The 17,272-nt window shown below is 50.1% G+C and overlaps 1 protein-coding gene across 1 annotated transcript; it reads left to right on the forward strand.

Moving 5' to 3' along the window:
* Nucleotides 1–713: 713 nt before the first annotated feature.
* Nucleotides 714–16,715, forward strand: F9 (coagulation factor IX). The gene is made up of 8 exons (XM_075053830.1): nucleotides 714–813; nucleotides 3,870–4,033; nucleotides 4,379–4,403; nucleotides 6,287–6,400; nucleotides 8,161–8,289; nucleotides 10,399–10,637; nucleotides 12,895–13,012; nucleotides 15,991–16,715. Exons 1-8 carry the CDS (start codon nucleotides 747–749, stop codon nucleotides 16,536–16,538), a joined length of 1,404 nt encoding a protein of 467 aa, XP_074909931.1. The 5' UTR covers nucleotides 714–746; the 3' UTR covers nucleotides 16,539–16,715.
* The last annotated feature ends 557 nt before the right edge of the window (nucleotides 16,716–17,272 follow it).

Consider the following 17,272-nt stretch of genomic DNA (forward strand, 5'->3'; position numbering starts at 1 on the left):
GCTGCCCTGCAGCCAGGAGCCTGCACACTCTCCCTGCTCCAGAGCTGGCATTTTATCAGCACATCCCGATGCCAGCCCACTGTCCATCAAGTAGCAGGTTCCTTCCCATGGCCTCAAGTACAGGACCCAGGAAACTCCATGTATATCCAGGGTTTGCCCCTGCGGATCTAGATAATGGATCAGTAGTCTCACCTCACTTCATCCAGGTTTTTAATTAGATAACCCATGTGAGACCATGCTGGCTGACATGGCCCTGCTCCAAGGGTGCCTGGTCCCCAAAAAGAAACATCACCTGTAGCGTTGTCTTCAAGGGAATTGTGCCGGCTCTTTTGTACGAAACACGGACCATACTGAAGCCTTTGAAAATGCTACTGTGGACTTTTTTTTTTATATGGCCAACCACATCACCTGGATAGGAATGGGAGATCCAGTGCTTTAAAGAGGTTCACTGAGGCTAAATTAATTTATTCTTGTGCTATGCTCAACCCCCAAACATGGCAGTAACATCCTACAGGGCAGAAGATGAGCTCAAGGACTGCAACTACCCAGCAGGTTTCTTGTACGTGGAGATGCCCTCCCCGATAACACCCATGCTGCCATTTCAAGCTTCAGCAATGGCGCATCTGGGGACCTTAAATTAAAGGGTTACCCAGAGTAAATAAACAAGCATTTGCACTTTGGAACTATTGACTGAACTCCACCACCTGAACAATTTGTTAGCAAGAGGTTTGGGCAGCGGGAAGAAGATGGCAAATATCCCCCTCGCACTCTCCATTTGTCTTCTGGGAGCTTGTCTTGGTGCCGAAAGTACAGGTGGGTTCATTTAAAACCTAGCAAGTCCTTCACTTTTGGCTGGGGGGGGGGTTACCGGCAGAGGTGAAGGGAGAGTTTGTCACTTGTCAGTGGGACGGCTTGTGCAGTCTCGTAAGAGATGAGAGCTCAGAGGCACTGCTGTGTTTCATAGCTCCTCTCTTTAATGCTCTGGTTCTTTTCTTGGGAATGAAATAATAGTTTTTATGCTGATTTTACGCAGAATGTGTCACAGGGATTAATTTAAAGAATGGGATTTTTCTTAAATTTTTTGCAGCTTTTAAGCTTTCAGAGCTTGATTCAGCCATTTTAGAATGCACGTACCCACACACAGAAGGAAAAAAAGGGGAGAGCGTTGCTGGTGGAGTAACATCCACACCTCTTCGTGTGCCGTCACTTTGTCCTGCAGTACAAACAAGTACTCACAACCATAAAACAGTCATCGGATTTGCCACTGTGAGAATTGTTTAAAGCCAAACCCAGCGTGAATTTAACAAAGACTGTAAGATGCAGCCAGAACTGTAGACAAGATAGAGTAGTTGATGGATGTGGGCAATCACACATAGTAATGCAGGCTATTGCTTGATTTATCTGTAGCAGCAATACTTCCAGCAGAGGCTGGTTGACATCCAGTGTGAGTACTTGTTTGGTGCAAGGCTGGCTTTTCTTCTTCCGTTGAAACACTGCAAGTAACAGATGAAAAAGAAAAAGGCCTCTTCCCAAAATGTTTGCTTAGCAATGAAAAGTGAGCAGAGCCTAAGTATACTGGTATCACTACCCACCTGGGTGTACCTCCTAGAAAATACTATACTCAGCTGGCAGGACAGGTCTGTCCCCACAGCCCCTTGGCCCAGAGACCCATATCTCTCTCTCCGATACTGGTTCAGGAGCTGGTAAGTCATGTGTGAATATATTCTTGGTGTGAGGATGATTTTCCAGCCAGGGTGAGTACCATGCCTGTTACCCCATGGGGCCTGCAAGGTTCAGTTCAAATCAAGTTTTGCTTGTCAAGCAGCATGTGGGATCAGTAAGCAACTGAGAAAGCCTAGAGGGATCTGAGGGAGGTAAAGCTGCATTCATTAAAATGAGTTTTCTCCAGTAAATGGGTTAATTATGGCAGGTGCCTGGCATATCCCACCGGGAAGAGATGAAGGAGTGGGTCTACGGCAGCTACCTCACTTCACGCAGGGTGATGGGCGGCTGCGCCCGCATCGGTTTCCCCAGGCACTAAGCACATGGAGAACCCCGTTGGGTTACAAAACCAAGGAAAACTGCTCCGTCACTCTCACCTGAGCCTTTTCTGCCCAACTTGGGGACAAGCTGGAGGTTGCAGCCCACGCCATGGGGAGAAGGAGGCAGGTCTCCTCCAGCAAGGCTGTGTCCCCCCGCTCTCAGCCCCCTGCTCAGATGGGGGTGAATGATCATGTCGCACATATAAACCACAATCTGTAGCTGGGAGGGGACCGGCCACCCCATGGGGGCTGCAGTGTTTGAAACAAGCCCGGTTTCTTCAGAGGTCAGTGCTTTACCCATCAACATCTACTGCCAAACAGCTAGGTTAAGGTCAGGATTTTAATGCACTCCGTTTTTAACCAAAATACACAGTAGCATGAGGAAGGCAGAGGTGCAAGCTTGTCGTACAATGATTAAAAGCATTGCAAAAAACTATTAGCTCAGTCTCTTGCAGAGAAATCTTTAGGTGAAGGAGCTAGTTACGCCTTCAGTAGCATGGTGTAAATCAGAGCAACCTTCCTGGGGCTCGTGCGACTTCAACAAAACCGATCCTCTGCGGGTTCGGAGGGGCTGGGATCTGCTCTGGATGGAGAGCAGAAGTTAGCCGTGAGAAGGAACGAGCAGCTGGTACTTGCTCCTCACTCTCTGTCTGCCTGGCTGAGCTCATACTCTCCTCAACCCTCAGAGGGACCAGGCCCACAGGTGCCTGAACCCCTTCCAGCACAGAACCCCAGATAAGGATCCGTGTCCAGGGTGGCCACCAGCAGCTCCAAGAGCTGCTCTACCGTGCCATCTGGTGACAAAAAGGGACATGGCTGCGAGCGCTAAGGGAGGGTGGAGAGAGAAGAGAGGCTGGGGAGGCAAAGCAGGAAGATCCTCTGGGTGAAAAATGTCTTTTTTTAGAGGAGTAGGGTGGGAGAAGAGTCCTCAACAGAGGCGGGGGTCTCCGAGAAGTGGGTCAGGAGCAAACCCTGCTCGCCAGCTGCCGTGGGAAGGCTGCTGCTGGTGACCCTGCCGATGGGACACGTGGCCCTGCTGGGAAAGCATTCATGGTAACACCATGATGGGACCATACGTCCTTGTGCCCTTCACCAGGCGGCCACCACGGGAAGGCTGGTGGCTACCGCGGACATCCCACCTAGACCGGGGGTCCCTGCAGCACCAGCAGGTCTCTGCCCGGGCGCTCGGCCAGCAAGTTGAAGGTGGATGCACACCACTTTGTTGACACGACCTGGCCCAGGGGGTGAGGAGGGCTCATGTCACCTCTCCTGCCAGCAAGAAACGGTGGTACCCAGGCGCATGGGCAAGGACGAGGAGCAGGGAGAGAAGCAAATGGCCCGTGGCTTCCAAGGGCCGCAGCTGCTTGCAGAAGCAAATGGCCTTTCGCAGCCAAAACACGCAGAGACAGTTAAAGCAGGACAATTTCTGTGTCCAAACAAGACCTCACCGAGCAGCAGCGTGAAAAAGCCTATTATTTTCCCCTCTCAAACATTCCAGCCTGTGCATCTATGATAGGAGATACACCATCTGCTTTAGGGTATTTTAAGCATCAAACTTCAGCGCTCCTAATCACCCTCTCGCCATCAGTCATTTCTGTCTATTGACTATTTTGACTCGGTTCTCCAGACGTGATCCTCAGTTAGACACCAAAGAAACCTCAAGTGGATGATAATGATCCTGAAACATCCCTGGCCATGGGGCAACAGGGGGGCAAATGCATGAAAAGGTCTTGCTTTCTGCGAGAACAGAGCCCTGACAGCCCATCCCAGCTGCATCCCATGGCGGTGCATGCTCCTCTCTAGCCCCTATTTCTTTTCAAATTGCAGTCTTCATCGAGAACAAAGAGGCGAGCTCCGTTCTGAGCAGACAAAAGCGAGCCAATTCAAACAGACTGGAAGAGGTTATTCCCGGGAACCTTGAGAGAGAATGCATAGAAGAAAAATGCAGCTTTGAAGAAGCCCGAGAAGTGTTTGAAAACACAGAGAAAACAGTGAGTATCGCTGCTGCAAAATGGCAAGAACCTTGTTCCCCCCAGCCCACGCCTCTACGAGCCTTTCAGGTGAGGAGGCACAGAGGGGGAGGGAAGAGGGAACAGCAAGGGGAAAACCTGCAGGGGCCAAGTGCAGCACCTATCGTGTTTTATTCTCATTTGTGATCCATCTGTTGGGCTGGAGAACTGCTTTAAAGGTTTGTTGGTCACCACTGGGATTAGGGAGGTGGTTGTTTTCCTGCAAGTCTTTTGCTTTAGCTTTGGAGCCATCCCTTTACTACTTCACTCAGGCAGAGCCCAGAAATTAGAAATCAAAGGAAACTTTTTTTTTTTTTTACTTTGCAGATGGAGTTTTGGAAAACATACATCGGTAAGAGCTGCTTTCTTCATGTTCAAATGCATAATATTAATCTCTCAGTGCATAAGTAGCAGATGTTTAGTGAAACAAATGTATTCCAGCATTCAGAAAGTGTGTTAGGACAGAGCTAGTCAAAGTTACGCACCCTAAATCCTGCAGCCACCCAGCCTGGGTCTGTCCCGTTTGTATACAAATTGCAAAGCAAAAAAAAAAATTATTTAACGTTTTCTTTTTTCAAGCAGGTTTTTTCTGAACAAACTTCAAAAACCTCACAGAACCTCTGGTTCACACAGACCACTGGATCCATTGAACCCAGGTCACACTCTGGGCTTCTAGTTTCAGCTGCGGTAGTGAGTAAAACACAACAACGATAATTAACATCCCTTCAGCAAACAGCAAATGTTCTGTTCTCAAGCAGAGCTCTCCAGATAAGGCACAGCTTTGTGCAAGCACAGCATGAATCCCTAGAAATGCCATATTAAAGTGGAACCTCAACATGATCATAGCAAACAGCTGTTTGCAATTCACACCAGTGGTCCCAAACACTTGCATCTCCACCATTTTCTTTCCACCATCTATTTTTTCCCTTTTAGCCTCCATCCCCAATGACTCCTCAGTCCCTTACCAAAAAGATTTCAATGCCCACTAAAACATCTGAAACTAATTTTAAGGACATTTCAATAAATGAACTGCTTTGTAGATTGGCGAAGCGCCCAGAACATCTCACTAAAAAGACTTAAATAATTCAGATTATTCAGTCCAGGCTATAAAATAAAAAAGTTAGATTTGCATTGTAAGACTGTCATCTGAAAAACCAACTGATGAAACTCAACGCTGCATTTGTTTCCCTGCCACTGTAACCAATTAGCTCTTCAAAAACAGTAAATGCCATGTATTCCCCTATCATCCAAAGTGCCCGGTTTAATGTTCAGTTTACAAGCTGCTGTTCCCAACGTGTGCTGCCCACAGGGGCTCACCCCTTGCACAGCACCCAAGTGGTACCAAGCCCCGATTGCCCTCACCGGGCAGCAACAGCAGCTGTGATGCACACCTTATGTGCAAACCCCGACACCATGCCTTAGACAAGACAAAACCAAACCATTTTGTCCCTGTTTGCTATCTGCCTTTTGCATTCCAGCCCATTCCTGAAAGCACCATTAACAGCCATGCTTACTGGCAGGACACAAATGCATCAAGACATTCCCCTTCCTCCTTCTCTTTGCATTACCATTTCAAAGCACGCTTCCCTGTAATTTAACATCACTGACTTACTCTTCCACAGTGTTAGAGCACTAATTTTGCAATACTGGGTGTTTATATTAAAGCCTCAGCTTCTCAACTGTAGGCAACTGTGAAAATAAAAGCCCTGACATGTAAAGAAAAATCTAGACCAGTAGTACAAGACTTAGAAAGAGCAATGACCAAAGCTCTCAATCCTAATACACAGAGAGGTCTCCAAACCCAAATGAACTGGCCCAAACCTTCAGAGAATAAAGACAGCAGTGTTAAAATAATTCAGATTGGGAATTCCTAACCACTCTTGAGGAAGCAAACTTCTAACTTTGCCTAATTTAGCCAAGACATGAGGTCCTGTTGAGATGTTGCATGAGTGAGACTGAAGAGGAGTTCTGCTGAAAGGAGAAAAATTAACCCGCACAGGACAGGGTACATAATTAGGACTCTGGGTAAAGCACTGCTGCTGATGTTACCCCAGACATTGTCTGTTGTGCCCTTGGGTGCCAGGATCTGACTTCTTTTCCATTATGAAGAAGGAAGGTGTGCAGTCTCTTGCTCGTCTTTAACAGGAGGCTTGCACAGAGCAAGGCTCCAGTGCTTAGTCGGCACCAGCCGTGGCGGACGCTCATGTTTGTTAATTCTCCTGTCTTCTCTCCAAGATGGAGATCAGTGCGACCCCAATCCATGCAAAAATGGAGCTGTTTGCAAGGACGCAGTAAGTTCCTATGTGTGCTGGTGCCCAGCTGGGTACGAAGGCAGAAACTGTGAGATAGGTACGTACCAGGGACTTGTCCTGTGGTTGTTCTGCCCTACTTGAAATCCCACCGTGTCAAAATGGGCACAGAGTTTTATCCTACTAGAGGGCTGTTCCAGACACATTTTGCCTTGCCCTAAGGCACTGCATGAACGTGCAAATCCAGCCTGTTGGCAACGGGATTACAGGGGGACATGCTTGGGGATACAGGAGCAGATGTCTCTGTCCTCTCCTGCCCTCGGTGGACCCCCAGCTCCACCTCCGCTGAGCACCGAGATGCCTGCTCTTACGCGGGCTTCAACAGAGACTCAGGCTCAAGGTCTTTTGTTCAGCACGCTGCAGCTGCCAGCGCAAATGTTGACACAGAGACCTTCCTTTATCTCCCCGGCACAAACCTTTCCGGGGCTGCTCGTCAATCAGGGACGACATGCCCACCTGCTGAAAGCAACAGTTTTCCACCGACCCCGGTGGGGCCCCCAGCTTCTCACTCCTCCTTTCCATTTCTCATGCCAGGCTGGGCAGCAGGTGCTGAGCAGGGCCGGATTATTGCAACCTCCTCTCGATGGCACTCTGCTAAATTCATAATTATAATTATCACCAGCAACCTTGATTCTGAAGGCAAACAAAAGGCAAATATTTTCCTGATGGGTTGAGGAGTTTATGAAAACCAAACAGCTGATAATTTAAGCAAAAAGGATATTCAGCTCTTATATTTATAATATAATCAGGGGCTGTGCGAGTCGCATAATGTGCTAGACTCACTGCACTAATAAAAGATTCTCTTTCTAGTTGTGCTTCTGCTCTGGCAAGAGAGGAGTGTACGTTAAAAAGAGCATTTCAAAGCTGCATCAAATTTAAATAGTCTCATTGCAGATTTCTCGTGGAAGTGAGACAGGAACAAAAATAGAGCTAGAAGTGAGGCGTGAAAAGGAGCTCTGTAAAAATAGTAAATGATGGCATTAAAATGGCTACAGGAAGGGAGGTGTCCTTGAGGAAGTGGGAGTGGAGTTAATCTGCTGTGAAGTTATTTGAAAACTCACTGAGAATTAAAAGGGCGTCTGCGTATTAGTGGTTTCCCACCTCCAAGAGATGATGTTCCCACTGCAGAGGAGTGCAAGGTGAGGTGGGAGAAGACATGCGCAAGTCACAGGAATCTCACCATGCCTCAGTCTGGGACCCGTTTCGTCAAAAGTCCTGCTGAAATGGGTCTTCCACGTCAGGCTGCAGTGATTTATTGGTATGTCAGGAAGAACATATGGCTTTGAATTGAGGTTTTAAATTCGGAGCCCAGCGATAATCCCAGCACAAAGCCCTTCGTGGGTCCAGGGTTTGCTCCCATTTGACACACGGCGTTCTCCGCTAGCATCCACACCGGGGCTGGATTGCCATAAGCATGGGGGGAAGGAGAGCCGTATGACAGTGGGGAAATCACGTGGCTCGTAACCAAATATTTGCAGGAGCTCTTTACAGACAGGCTGCCAAATTTCAGACAGCACGCAGTTGTTGGATGCAGGAGGCTGCACCGGGGCTCAGTGGGACCTCTCCTAGGGCCGTTCCTCAACCTGCCTTCTCGAAGAGGTGCCCAGCACTCCTTCATTATGAGCAGGGACGTGATTTGGGAGGAGGACACTCTCCCTGTAAACAAGCATCCAGTTTCCATAGTCTGGAACAACCAGTTCCAGTGGGTTATAGGCTGAGTCCAAAGGCCCAAGTCCCAACAAATCTCTGACCAGTTGTATTTCAAAAGAGCTTTCACAGTTTCATTTTATTTTCTTTCAGACTTCACTTGCGCCATTAAAAATGGAGGCTGCAAGCACTTCTGCAGGCATGACCCACCGCAGAAAGTTGTGTGTTCCTGTGCTGCTGGCTATAGACTTCATGAAGATGGAAAGTCCTGTGAACCTGCAGGTTAGCTTTGAAAGTGTTTTTAAGAGATTTGGGTGGAAGTTTCCAAGGTCTTGTCCTGGATTTAGATACATGGATCTCATAGAAATGCAATACCCAGTTGGAAACCAGCCTTGTTTTCCTGCTTAACAAATGTAAAAAGCCTGACCTTGCACTTTCCCAATGGCAGACGTGGGGTCAGGCTTGAAGGATGCAATTTAAACACTCTTTTTTAGCCTAGATGGGTGGAGAACAAGGGTAGTTGTCCATGAATTTGTTCATCAGGCAAATGCTCATTTCAGATGGCTGCTCACACAGGTGCCTCTCCCACTTGCAGCCATCTTATATTTCTAGATATGAATCAGTAGTTTTCTGGAGGCAGAAACGTGGTGTTCACGTACACCAGCATACACACTGGTGTCCAGCCAGAGCTCACTCTCATGTTCTTCCAATAGGAGCTACTATTTAGTTACTGATCCTACATCAAGGATGCTCTGGGCTTTTCCAGAATAAAAGACAACCTTTCTTACTGTAAATCCTCCTGAGGGTCCATTTCATGGCTGGCCATCAGGCAGTGCAGTTTCCCGAGCTGGGTGGAAACAAGTGAAGATTTGTGGTGGTGCTGTCCTCCCACCAGTGTGTATCTGCACACAAAGACCCTCAACGGGAATTAGACTCCATGGTTTAGCTGCGGTATTGAGTGGAGTAGAGGGGAAATGCATTGCTTGGGGATGCAACTTCATAAAGGGCTAAAGAATAGCTGGTTCTTGTTATATTCCCCAACTTTACCCCACTCCTAGGCTGTTATAGTATCTCAAACTACCCTGACACGTGCAATCCCAACCCACCGCAACACAGCAAGTTAATTGGGCACGAACATCTCAGAAGCACATCTGGCAGAGGAAAGAGGAGATTGAGCAGAGAAATATTTTGTCATCTAAGGTCAATTTAACATTTGATGCTATTGTATTTCTATCACCCGAGAGTAAGAGATTTGCACACCTAAGCTAGCGTGCGGGCACCCACACAGGTGAGTTAGGTTCTGAAGGTCTGATAAGTACAGCCAGGAGCAATTGGAGCTCCTGCAAGTGCTGACTTTCAGCAATCAGTGTGGGAAGTATCTTAGGCTGGGAGTCCTTCTGTTAATGGAGATCATTAAGAGGTCAGGCCTGTGTTGTCCAACATGCTGTGTCACTTTCACTGGACCAGAAAGTTTTACTGTTAGCAATAAGATCATCTTTCAGGTTGGGTAATTGCCCTTCCCGCAAAAGCTTAGCTTCTGTTGGCTCTAAAACCTTCAATTCTTAGCCTAACCTCACGGGTAGCACTTTCCGTCACTCAACACTTATTTAAGCCCTATTCCTAAAGCAGACTGTTTAAAAAAAGCATATGAAATATCAGTAGGCCACACTTATATCTGATTTTACACTAAGTTTGTTTGCACAGGGCTGTCGAAAGCTTTTCAGATGAAAGACAATGCCTGATGCTATTTACTATTTTGACTGCCACTATCAGCAGGAATTTGGCATACACTGCGTAGGAGAGAAATGGGAAGAGCTCATCTGAAATGAGCCTACAGATGAGATCTTCATTAGAGAAAATCTACGACTCTAAAAAGAGTTTATTAATGTTTTCCTCACCTTGGTGCCAAGCAGGATTATCTGTACAATTGGCAGATATTATTTCCTGCCCCCTCCCAGCTGGACTTCTATTGTACTGGAGTTACTTGCTGCAGAAATGTCAGCCAAGTGCACGGCTGCCTACCGCGGCAAGCCTCCCGGCTACGCACCTCAGCAGCCCACAAAATAAAGGCACAGCTGCACCGTCCCATCAGACACATGCTCCCTCTCGCAAGCTTTCTTCTTTTTAAAAGCTGTTCGGTTGTCATTTCTAAAGCCCAGACACAATTTATGCTTTCGCTACTTCTACATATTACCGGCACTGCAGCCCACAGGCATGGGCATCTGTTTGCACGGAGAACGCACGGTCAGCCCCCAGCCCTGCGTCTCCCATGTTGGTCCCAAAACAGGGTGCTGAGCCGAGGCAGCATTTGCCTCCTCGCCTGCTCCTTCGATCGCCGTAACCCTCGGCGTGAAGCGCAGCCGGTCATAACCGCGACTGTTTCTCTCCCAGTGCCGTATCCCTGTGGGAGGATCACGGCTCCCGAAGCGAAGAGCAAGCTCACCCGAGCCATAAACACCTTTGAGCACTGGAACATCACCGCCGACGACCACGACGATGCTCATGACGAGGTGCTCAACAACGGCACGGAAACCAGCGCTGCCCCCACCACAAAAATCACACCGATAATTAAGACGGGCACCCGGGTTGTCGGTGGATCAGACAGCATGAGAGGCGAGGTGCCTTGGCAGGTACTGGCTCTTTCTGCAGCTCTCCTGTAACCCCAGCAATCGCTCTGTCTGTTCATTTCCTTCTGAATGCAGGATTGTCTTACTTCTACATATCCAAAGCTCGTCTCTCAGGTTACTTTAGCAATAGATCTCAAGTCTAACAGGAACACAGCTTCCTTCTATACACAGTTTTATGCCACAGCAACAAAACTTGCCTGGCTGGGGGTCTACCCTGGCTAGAAGGCAGTCACAGCAGCTTAATCTGACAGGGCACAAAGGATCTGGTTTTGAGCTATGGCAACAGATTTCCCAGTAGCCCACGAATTTACCAAGATTAAGCCGAAGGCTGAGGGAGGGGAGCTTCGCAAGGAGCAGCTTCGCAAGGAACAAAGCAGCTCATTTTTTGACTGCATCAGTTTCAACAGATCCATAACAATTTATACCAACAAAGGATCTGTCCTTGCATGACATCTACCAAATCCAGCTGCTCGCTCTTTATCCAACTTGCGACATCCTACTCATCTCTACCTCACCAAAAATGACATCACAGGTTGGGGGGGGGCTGCAAAGAAGCCTCCTCCAACCCACTGCTCTGCAAATGCTTTTAAATTGTTGTCAAAAGGAAAGTTATCTCCTAGCTTGGATCTTTTTCAAAGTCATCTACTGCCCTTAAATTCTACTCTGGCTTCAGTGAGCGCAGAAATCTCAGTGGCTGGGGGCGCAAAATAATAAATTCAGATGAGGTTTTAGGAATGGCAAATCTTTTTCTGTTGCGAGCTCTGGCACAGATCGACACTGGTGACGTCAGTGAAAAGTTGCCCACACAGGGACGTAAATGCCTGTTCACACACATCAGCCGATCCCTCTACGTCTGCTGAGGGAGCGAAGCAGTGAGCAGGGGGTGTGCAGACGGGTCAGGAGCAGGCATCTGCCCTCCGTTTCAGAGCTAAAAAAGCCAGTAACATGTTGGGGACATACATGGCCACCAGCAGCAGCAGGAGGTTTGTTGGGAGATCAGGTTTTGTGTCTGAAAGGAAGAGGCCGTCCCGCTGCCCTGGCCACGCAGAGCTTTCTGGCTCAGCCTTTCGTGGGATAAGCCTGATGTGATGCTGGCACCCACCACCCATTCACAGGGAGCCAAGAGAAGAACCAGAAAGTCAAATACGAGAAATCATTATCCATAAAGAAAGAAAATTCACACGCTACAAGCCCACCAAGTCTGGGTGGCTGCCTGTGCTCATGGACACCTTTACCTGACCAGGCACCCTCCGAAATAAATCTTGGTTGCCCTTTTGCCAGCTGGCAAATGAAGATGCTCAGCCGGCTGGGGAATCAGGCAGCAACCAGGAGGGGTGCTGGGGCTTGGGGCTGGTTGTGGGGCTCAGATCCCAAGGAAGGGCCTGATAAACCACATCACTGTCTTGTCTCTGGCTGTTCCACGGGCAGTCTCACACCCACAGGCATGCGTGGGGGTCAGGCCCCACGGCAGCAGCCTGCCCCACGGCCAGATGCCACGGGGATGGGCACGGCCCACGGCACCTGGGGCAGACCCCACGCTGGACACCAGGGATGGGGACTGCTGCGGGCTGGAGGCACACCGGTTCATCACCGTGGGCAAGCTTCGTCCTCTTCTTTACGGATATTGAGCTCCTTAAAACGCAGCCGGCTCTGCCTAACAAGGCATTGAATGAGGAATTACGTGGAAAGTACAAGGCAGATAGATAGTGACGAGCTACGTCACGTGAAAGGAATGAAAAGGGTGAATTATAAAGCAATCCTTCTTTTAAACACAGTCCATCGAGTCAGCTGATTAATTTAATTAGAAGTTTTAGCATAAGGGATGTCCTGGCTTGTGCCCCGTAAGTGCTGAGGCAGTTAGATGCCCAAATGAAATGGGTAGTTAAGATTTTTTTCCCTAGTTAACTAGTTAAGATCTAGTCACTGGCACTTTTAGGAGGTGCAGAAGTGCTTGTATTTTGGATGTTCTGAGTTTTATGCTGAGGTTTACGCTCGGGGCTGTCTGCCTTCCCAGCCTGGCAGCAAAGGGAGGAGAAGTGCAATGGGGCACTAACACGTGTGCGGAGCGGTGCTGGATACCCGCTGTGACAACGGCGGACGGAGGGGCAGGGAATTCCCGAGGAGCAGCATCTCTGGCACCCCCGGGTCTGTACGACCTAAAGGCAGGCCATCCTATAGCCAAACAAAACCCGTGCATCCCACTCTTCTCCCTCGCCGATTTACGCAAACCCACGAGCGTGATTTCCTTCTGCTCCCACAGGTTCATCTGGTGAACAGCCACGGCGTGGGCTTCTGCGGCGCATCCATCATCAACGAGAAATGGGTCGTGACGGCAGCGCACTGCCTGCAGCCAGGCGACAACGTCACCGCCGTGGCAGGTGAGCACCTCGGGCAGAATCGGGCCAGCCCAGGTGAGGGATGCGGGACGGGGTTTGCACTGGCCGGGCACAAGGCATCGCGCAGAACCGTGACGGGCGGCAACGCAGCACAAGGTGCTTTAGGGCATCGAGGCCCCGGTTGCAGGTTGCGGCATTTCGGCAGCCTGGTCTCTGCAGGTACCACCACCGCCGGTGGGAGCAGTGAGCTGGGGCTGGCCTTGGTCCCAAAGCCGTGGAGCTGTTGGACCCTGTTGCAAACACAGCTCAACCCGACCACAGGCAATCAGCTCATCCCAGCCAGAGAGAACCCCAGGCTGCTTAAAAGCCCGGTGGGCTTCAGTTAAGATGCTGCTTCACGAGCTGATGTGATGTTTTTCTATCTCTACTAGCCACGTAGGACCTCACCAGGGATTTCTGCTCTTCTTGGGGGTCGCACTAAGTTTTCACACAACCCTCAGAGAATGGATTCACGTAGCTGGTGCAAGAGGGGCACCAGCAACCTAACTAACTCCTTGCAAGGAGAAGATAACTACTTTTTTCTCCTAACTTCTGTAGAAGTAAATAGAATTTATGGATTGAAGTAGAGAAACCGGGCTGGCATGTGGGGAAGTGTTCTTTTAGAGCAGGGTCTCTGGGGAGTTAAGCAGGGGTGGTGTGGCCAGGCTGCACAGCAAGTGATACTGCTATCTTATAAAACAAACGTATCTCTGCTTGAAAAACGGTGTTTCCCCCAACTCTTGGTACCCAGCTCTTCCAGACACCCTGCTAGACAGCCTGCTGATAACTCAGCACGGGGCCTTGGCAAGCATCGTGGTGCCACGTTTCACAGCTGTGGCAGAATCAGCTTCCCCAAATTATTTGTTCCTCCCCTGTGTGAATATGTAGTATAAGAGGGTTACACTGCTCGGTACAGGAGGGGAACACTAATATAGTTAGTAATTGCTACGAGCAGCACCAAGAGGAGACATGGAAGAATCACGCTTTCTGTTTAAACACTATGAAATGCATTAGTGACAAAAATGACATTCTACCTGAGCCTTGAAGCGCTGAGCTTATATCTACAGAAACAAGCTCATCAAGAGGGCTCCAGCTGCACCTTCATCTTCCATGTTAACGTGGCAGAGCTCCTGAATGTGCCTGGGCAGACCCCGGAGACCGAGTGCTACGGGGCTGGGCACCACCTGGCCGGTGCTGGCAGGATGAGGCTCGCAGTTTGCACACAGCATTTTTTGCCATCTACTTTCAGGCAGTTTTGCCGGTAAGCCCAGCACAAAGCCCAGCCTTACACCCGCTAACGTGAGAAAGTACAAAATGCCCAGTGCAAAACCAGTCTCCCCCTAGAAAAGCACGTTTCCACCTGGACAGAGGTTTTGCATTTGCTACATCTGCATGCAAACTGCCTCTCCTTTCAGGCTCTCTCCTGCACGTCACACACCCCATCCGTTTAGGATACGTTATCAGCCAAGTCCCCTCACGCTACCTTCACACAGCTCTGCGGCACCGCTGGGTTTCCAGGGCAGGATTTTGGACAAGCAGCAAGTCAAGAAAGCAAAATACGATTTTGCAGGGCTTCAGGGACTATTGAATTTGTGCCTGCACCATGTACACTGCATGGGCAACATCTGATTCCTTCACGCCCATTCACGCTAGATGTTCAGCTTTGTACATAACATCCTAGGAGGCCCAAAAATCAATAGCAGGGGGTGGAAGAAGCATTCCCCTCCCCTCCCCTTCTTTGCCTCTCCACTTTCATCCCTGAAGCATATTTTCAGGTCCCCAGCAATAGTAAGCAGCCATAGCATAAGAAAAACCTCCTGAAAGTCTCCCCCACGTCTATCTTGCATTTACACTGTCGAAACAGAGCCTGTGAGGAAGCTGACATTCACACTCTGCTGCAAAAAAAACCCTCACAGAACACATCAGCAGCACCAGCCACCAAACCCACCTTCATCAGGCACCAGCATTAACGTGAACACAGAAAACCGCCTCACCTCTCCCTCTGGACTCCGTGCCGCTCCTCGCAGGCGGACGCAGCAGACACAGGACACTGCCAGGGCCAGGAGTGCTGCAGATATTGTTTAGAGGAGATCGTATATTCTGGAGATTACAGCAAAGCATGTAGAAATACTGCAGCAGGGGTTAAACGCACCCTGCGCCTCTTGGGCTGTGCGAAAGCAAGCAGGAAAAGTCATCCTGCTCAGGAGCCTTCAGCACAGCCAGTTTACAGGCAGGAGAGGGGTTTCGGCGACAGGCAGACCCAGATGCTGCCCATTTGCCGACCCAAGACCACAGAACATTTTTTCCCTTCCCTCTACCTGTTACACAAGCCGGGAGGGGAGGTAATAGGCTGCCAGCAACTCAATCACAGGAGCCTGAAGCTGCCGGCAGCACCCTGCAATCGCAAGCAGCCGAGCCTCGTGTGGGCAGCAGGGACCCGGGGGGCACCTGTGAGCATCGGGGGGGTGGCATTTCGTAGCCCCCCTGCACCTCATTCTGCCCTGTGGCTGTGTCGTTTTAGAAAAGGGAAGGTCAGGTTTCTTTTCACTAAGAAATGATTTATTTTAAAGGCAGATTTTTCATTCTAGGGGCTTTCCCCTCTTTGACGTTAGCGCAACATCCCCCTTACATCTCTGTGAGGGTGCTAAATCCCAAGAACAGCCACAGTGCTACTAATTTTGGCAAAAGCGTCTGGACCTTTGGCACTTGATCGGCCGGTGCGTGCCCGGCATCATATCTGGGGGTCCAGGTCCTGCCGGCTGCAGGGACCGAGGAGGTGCTGCCGTAGGGAAACCTCCAACACCCTTCGAGAAGGAGCAAGCAGACTCACCAGCACCAGGCTCGGAGCAGCCCGAGGGCTGGGGCGTGCAGCGCTCATCCCTTTGCAACCACCCGGCCGGGCTGGTATCGCATCGGGATGGAACTGGCAGGGCACAGTCGCCGGTCCGGCCACGGAGCCCAAGCCGTGTTCGTCTCTGCAGGTGAATACAACACCAACGAGGAAGACAACACGGAGCAGCGGCGTAAGGTGGTGAAAATCCTTCCCCACCCCACGTACAACGCCACGATCAACAAGCACCACAACGACATCGCCCTCCTGGAGCTGGACCGGCCGCTCAGCTTCAACAGCTACGTCACTCCCATCTGCATCGGCAGCCGGGAGTTCACCAACGCCCTGCTGAAGCACGGGACGGGGACGGTGAGCGGCTGGGGCAGCACGCTTTTCCGCGGCCGGCCGGCCACCATCCTCCAGATCCTCAAGGTGCCCTTCGTTGACCGGCCGACCTGCTTGAAGAGCACCTCCACCACCATCCTGCAGAACATGTTCTGTGCGGGTTTCCCGACCGGGGGCAGTGACACCTGCGGGGGGGACAGCGGAGGTCCCTACACCACCGAGATCGAGGGCACTTGGTTTCTCACGGGGATCACCAGCTGGGGTGAGGAATGTGCCAAGCCAGGTAAATACGGCATCTACACCAGGGTCTCCAAGTACCTGAAGTGGATAAAGGAAATCACGAGGCTTACCTAACCCACGGGAGGTTACGCCGTGCTGGGGGATGGACTGGTTGGCTGAAGGGAGACCGTAGCGATCTACGCGTTTTGCAGAAATCATTGCATTTTAATAAACATTTGTAAACGAACTAATTTCTGCTCTTGGAAGGGCAAAAGTTGAGAGAACGCAGTGGAAATGTGGTAATAAGGAAATAAAAAGCCCTTTTAATTACCCGTGACTGCATTCCTGAGCACACCGGCACTGCTGAGATGGTGTTAAGTCCCCAAATCCCAAATGCGGAGGGCTGGTGTGGATGAGCTGGGGCACGGCTCACACATGCCCTGGGCCAGCATGCCACCGGCATCGCCCACGTCTGCCGCACAGCACCGCAGGCAAGGGGAGCCCAGCAGGCGCCGGGTGCCTCCAGCACCGGCATCCAGCATCGTCCCTGTAGCAGAAGCCCACGAGGGAGGTGAACACGCAAACCGTTGCACCCGCAGTACTCTGGGCCAGACATTTTCACATGAGCCAGGCTGAGATGGATCAAAGGCAGCAGGGAATGCTCCTCCTGCTTTAGGATGGCATAAAATTGGCTGTATAAATGAACTAAAATCTGTAAAAAACTCATCTAAAGGTAGTGGCAGGCTTTATGCTAATGATCTCTGCGCAGCCTTGTTAGGATCACAAAGAGACCTGCTTAGCGCTCATTACTTGTCCTGGTCTCCGTATTAATCGTGTTAAATTAGACTGCAGCCACGGGTGCTGCTGGC

Source organism: Buteo buteo, chromosome 22 (assembly GCF_964188355.1).
Source record: "Buteo buteo chromosome 22, bButBut1.hap1.1, whole genome shotgun sequence".
NCBI lineage: Eukaryota > Metazoa > Chordata > Aves > Accipitriformes > Accipitridae > Buteo > Buteo buteo.

Coding starts and splice junctions, on each gene's coding strand:
- F9 (XM_075053830.1), top strand. CDS start 747: ATGGCAAATATCCCCCTCGCACTCTCCATTTGTCTTCTGGGAGCTTGT. Junction 4,404..6,286: donor GTTTTGGAAAACATACATCG/GTAAGAGCTGCT, acceptor CTTCTCTCCAAG/ATGGAGATCAGTGCGACCCC. Junction 8,290..10,398: donor AAAGTCCTGTGAACCTGCAG/GTTAGCTTTGAA, acceptor TTTCTCTCCCAG/TGCCGTATCCCTGTGGGAGG.